Source organism: Buceros rhinoceros, unplaced genomic scaffold, assembly GCF_000710305.1.
Source record: "Buceros rhinoceros silvestris isolate BGI_N320 unplaced genomic scaffold, ASM71030v1 scaffold3432, whole genome shotgun sequence".
Classification (NCBI taxonomy): Eukaryota; Metazoa; Chordata; class Aves; order Bucerotiformes; family Bucerotidae; genus Buceros; species Buceros rhinoceros.
The window spans coordinates 168,411-173,772 of NW_010400603.1; the positions used below are offsets into that span (position 1 = coordinate 168,411).

A 5,362-nucleotide genomic window follows, 5' to 3' on the forward strand; every position below is an offset into this window, starting at 1 on the left:
TTTCCCTGAACGGCCTCCCTCCTTCACTAAGAAATATGAAATCAGTGTGAAATCTCTTTTTAACATGGAGAAATATTTCACTTGGAGTGAAAATTAATTACAGAGGCTTCATTGTATTTTCTAAGGTTTTATTATACTGTAAGATAATTCTCAAAGCAGCATTACCAGAGTTTAATACATTCACATGATCTGAACCACCTGCCTGCAGAATACTCTCATTCCAGTAAGGTTTTACTCCAGAATTCATTCAAGATGAGCTGACTGATTATCAGATACTCTGAGCATAAACTTTTAGATTTCTCATTTTGACATTTGCTTTATTTTCATGCTGACTTCTAAAACCTTGAAGTACCTGTTGAGTCTGGGACAGCTAATGTGTTGGTTTTGGTTTGTCTAATAGACTACAAGGTGTAGACTGGTAGTCTATACCTTCTAGTGCCTGGCTAAGACACCTAAAATACTTAAAGAATATGACATCATATATCATTTTATTTTCCAGTGCATGACTATGAAGCATTATTTATTAGATGCTTTCCAATTAGTTGTGAAATTGCAGTATTCTGGACTTCTTACATAGAATCAGGCTAAATTCTTTTGGTTTTGTAATTAAAATTGCTCTCAAATTTGTAAATGTCTTTTACCATCAGCAGTTCCATTTTCTCTTAAAGACATTTGCGTGGAAGAGTCTGTTGCCTACAGACTCTTATTTCCCATTTTTCAGGCCAGTGCCCTACTCAAAGAACAAAAAGTTTCATAGTTTCTTCTGATCTTTCTTTTTACCTGCAAGTCAAGGCTACTGCATTTTGTGCTGTTTACTGACAAAGAACAGTATACATTTGAGATAATGATAGACATAGTAAAGTGATCCGATTAAAGGAGTTGGCCAGATTTTCTATAAGATCTATGCAGAAAACCAGAATTTATCACGTCACAGAAATGTATCGTAAAAGGAGATATATCTACCCATGAAGAAACATTTCGGTTGACTGTAACGGGAGGCAAAGTCAACTAGCTTCCCAGACTTTATACAGCAATACTTGTGTGAGAGGAAGGCTAACAAAATTGTTTATGACATCCTTTCAGTTGAGAATCTAAATTCACTGATTCGTTCTATTGTTACTGTTCCTACTAACTAAAGAATAAACTTCTGAAGCATGTTTTGCTTGCCTTTGGTTTATGAATGAATGAAATCTGATAAATAGTTGTTCTTAGGTGGTGGTCCCTTCTGCAGATCAATGTGAGCTGGGATCTTAAAATGTCTCAGATGCATTCAAAAAGGCTTGCTCTAAAAGACTGCAAAAAGCATAGTGGGTATCAGTAATGGGAAAAAGCCAGAGGAGAATATGGCGCAGAACAGGAAATTCTTCAAAACTATTTGAATGTTGCAACAAATTTTTAGATTAATTTATTCATCCATCTGGATGTCATTTTGGTTGTTCATTTTCCATGGACATCCATGCAGTTCCATTTTACGTGCTTGAATGCCTGCTGAATTATATTTGTAAGGAGTTGCCATCATCCCTTACATTCGCTTTCCTACGTATTGACTTTCTCACATGACATCACATGTTGTTTTTTGTTACCTTTTCAGATTCTGAATAGTATAAGCTATTTTTGCTGTTTTGATGGAGCTATGACAGTAGTCTGAATATTTGAACCTAAAACTACTGAAACTGTCATGATGTCTTATTACCTTAGAAAACAGTTAAACCTTTGATAATCACTTTTTTACATTACCAAAACATGTATCCAAATTCTGTCACAGTCTGCTGCACCTCTAATTTCTATGCATTTTTGATAGATTTTGATTTTTCAACATTTCCTTCATGTCATTCACTTTCCTAAGAATTCTTCTTTATATTGTTTAAATAAAATCTTTTTAGTGTTTGCACCCCCAAAAAAAGAAAATAAGTGTGTGCTTTTTATGCCAATGCAATTGTGTAAGTCAGTTTGGCAGTTACAGTCTCTTAGAAGGAAGTTCTATTATTATCAACTCAACTGTTTCTAGCAAATGTTCATTTGTACGTAGTTTACTTCTTTGTCATTATGATGTTTTCATATTTCCACACAACCCCTCAAACCACAGCTTCATATGACCCTGACTGCAGCAAATGCAGATACACAGACAATTGCAATGAAACTGTTGGCTTATTTCTCAATTAAAAGTTGTGTTAACCTCTAGTGAACCATTCAGTAAACCCTGTAATCCCTTCAACACAAAGCAGAAGACATTTGAAGGGGACTAAGATGCAGATAACAAGCTGAACAAATAAGAAATGACAGAGAAACAATAGCTGAACTGCAGATAAAAAATGTTTGTAATAGAAAACCTCAATATTCAGAGATAAAAACTGAGGCAACTAATTGCTCGTATCCAAAGCAGGACAACTCAGGACATGTAGCAAGGATTGTACACTGGGGATTGTTCTTCAAAGACACTTCACAGCTAGGGTTATTAAATAGAAACACGTTGTTTTAAATGTCTCCCAGTACTTGTTACCTCTACCTGCTTTACCTTCACCCTCCACCTCACAGATTTTTGTCCAAATCCTGACTTGATGTGGCCACGTTTGACATCAGTGGGAGAACACCTTGGAGGAGAAATACAAAGCTACATAGATAATCCATCACCTCTTGTCTTCTTGATCTAGATTGCTCCTTAAGGTGAACACGGACTATGAGAATTTGTCTGTTCGGTCTGTAAAATGAGAGATTAGCTCTTGCGTAGACTTCAACGACTTTTTTATCCCAATAGCATCTTTGTTCTTTACTAAAGTACAGAAATGCTGTTGGAAAATTACACACACATGCCTTCTGAAAACCAGCCTTGTATAGAGTGTTTGTAAGCTCAGGATGCTGTTGCTTCCTCTTAGCCTCTCAGAGGGAAACCCGTTGGTTACACACTGACTACACAAAGAGGTACAGCTTGTAAGGATAACCACGGTGGTTTAATTTGTTGGGTGACTAGAGCTTAGCAGATTGTACAGATTTCTGTGCTGGAAAGCAAAATTTTTCAAGAAAGCTAATTATCCATGAAGGAACTCCATAGTTCATTTTTCACCAGTAGAGAAAGATGTAAGGAAGTATCTCTGTGTGTCTCACTCCAGTTTCTGCCCTGCTCCAAAAGTCACGTGCAGTGCTCCAACAGTCTGATTGCAAAGTTCCACCTCACTAATTTTCAGTTTATTTGCTTAAAACTTTGTTTGTCCTGTCCAGGAATCCTCTGGCATATGGTGCACAATGCAGGCATCAGCCTGTTCTCAGTGTTGGAAGGGGAGAGGCATGAAGATACCACATTAGGCAGTACTAACTGGGGCACAGTTTTGCCTCTCTGTCATCCATGCCTAAAGCAATATGATTTCCAATCTCTCAAGATTTAACCCCTCATTTTCTCCATGGGGCCACATAAAAGTGAAAGAGATTGGCATGCAATGGGAAGGTACCTTTTTATATACATGCTGCTATTTTCACATCAGCAAGATCAAGGTTTCAGCCCAACTCATATATTATTTACCACACAGTTCAGGAATCTATTTAAGAGTATGGTTAATTAGAGTGGAAGTAACATGTGTTTTTCCTGTTAATCTGCACTTGAGTGAAGATGCTCTCCTGAAAGCGAGACAGTAACGAGCAACCTTGTAAAAATGATAGTACCTTGGTGAAGAGGCAGATTAATATAGGGGGCAACATTTACTGAGTGCATTGTTTATATAAAAATGTGAATTCCTGGTATCAACAATAATTTACTGTGTGTTTTTGCAGTAGTAGCTCAAATCACCTGTAAGAAGAAATTTTGCCAGAATTTAATTACAGCTCATCACAGTGTGACAAACAATGAAAGAATGACCTAACATTTAAAGAAAAGAAGATTTATCGGTTTAATCATCTTTGTTCTTTGAAGATTTGTATTCTTGTCTTAATCACTCATGCATGGGGTTTTTTTCCCTCAGATGAATTAGAGTTAGAAAGACTTGTTTTTATCCATGTTTAGCAACTTGGCTAAGAATAGCAGCACGTAAACTTCACATGCTGTGATGTTGTTTAAGCTCTGCAGACATGACAAGCAAAGAAAAAAAAAACCAAACCAAAACAACCCCAAAACCCTTTACCCAAACAAACCCATTTGAAAAAGGAAATGAAAGGGAAAATATTTCTGTATTATGTCCATTCTGGAAACTTCCGATCTCTCATCTACAGGGTCAAATATTTAGAGTATAGAATCTACATATATCTCAGAGTAAAATGTTTGACATAGCATAGTGAGGTCAAGAAGGTCCAACGAATTACCTATAAAATGGCATTAAAGCACATTAGTACAGTTGAAACTCAAGATGTTAAATGTCTATTAAATGCCACAATCCAGATATCAGTGTCAGGCATTTATAGTATTAACCACATAGATTTACTGACCAGAAGCCCAAATCCAGTCTGGGAGTCAGTGTATGGTATGGTGTTTATTTGAAATTATGCAGTATTGGACCTGATACAGTTAAACATCTTCATTCACCTTGTCCTGATGGGTGTTGTTTCAAACAGAAAAAAAAGATGGACTTCCCTTCTCTCACTGCTGCATTTATTTCCTTTCTTGCTCAGGGAACATTCTTTCCCTCTATTTCCATCTGTGTCATTTTTACCATCTACTGTAATCCAAAAAGGTTAATAAGGAGGAAAATAATATGTCTTGTCAATTCTTTAAAATTATCTGGTACAGGCACTGACACAAATGCATGGGGTTTTGTGTGTGCTTGTGTGTGTCTGCATGTTTAACATTGTAATTTAACACCAACAACGTGCTTGGTATAGGATATTCATCAGCACCACAGGCCACCCTTTGGGCATTACTGTCATATATAGTTAGTCACTGAAAGTTTGAAATTTGCTTTACGTTTCCACTGAGGTAGTGGGGAAGAGGGTGTCTTTGCATTTAAGGATGTTTGTCTTTACCAAAACCAAAACCAAAACCAAAACCAAAACGGGTTGGTTCTTCCATTCTTTTCCTAGATGTGATTCATTGTTCAAGTTAGAGTTAGAACTAATTCTGTTCAATGATTTTACTTTTCAGTTCAGCCTCTTCTAAGTGACGGCACTTTCTGATTTTTTGCAGACAGATTTTTTGCAGACGGATTTTTTGCAGACAGTCTCCGGTTCTGGAAGAGGTTACTCTTGATGTTTAAGGTTACTACCAGGGGTTGGGATGCAGAAAGACTCTCTCTTTTACTTGCCTCTGTGAAGACCAAGGTCACCCTTAATCTTGTGTACTGTGGTGGGGGTGCAGTAAGTTAGAGGGTGCACCTGCGGGAAGGAGTGGACAGGCCAGGTGACCCTAAACTGACCAGCCAGGTGTTCCAGCCCATAGAAGTCA

At 37.2% G+C, this 5,362-nt stretch overlaps 1 protein-coding gene across 1 annotated transcript in view; it reads left to right on the forward strand.

Moving 5' to 3' along the window:
• Nucleotides 1-4,705, forward strand: part of RIT2 (Ras-like without CAAX 2) — a gene marked incomplete at its 3' end in the record, with an annotated part of 98,892 nt that extends 94,187 nt beyond the window's left edge. Inside the window, exon 5 of the mRNA XM_010131931.1 lies at nt 4,656-4,705. Coding sequence (XP_010130233.1) covers nt 4,656-4,705 — 50 coding nt within the window. The remainder of the gene's footprint in view (nt 1-4,655) is intronic.
• Nucleotides 4,706-5,362: the final 657 nt, after the last annotated feature.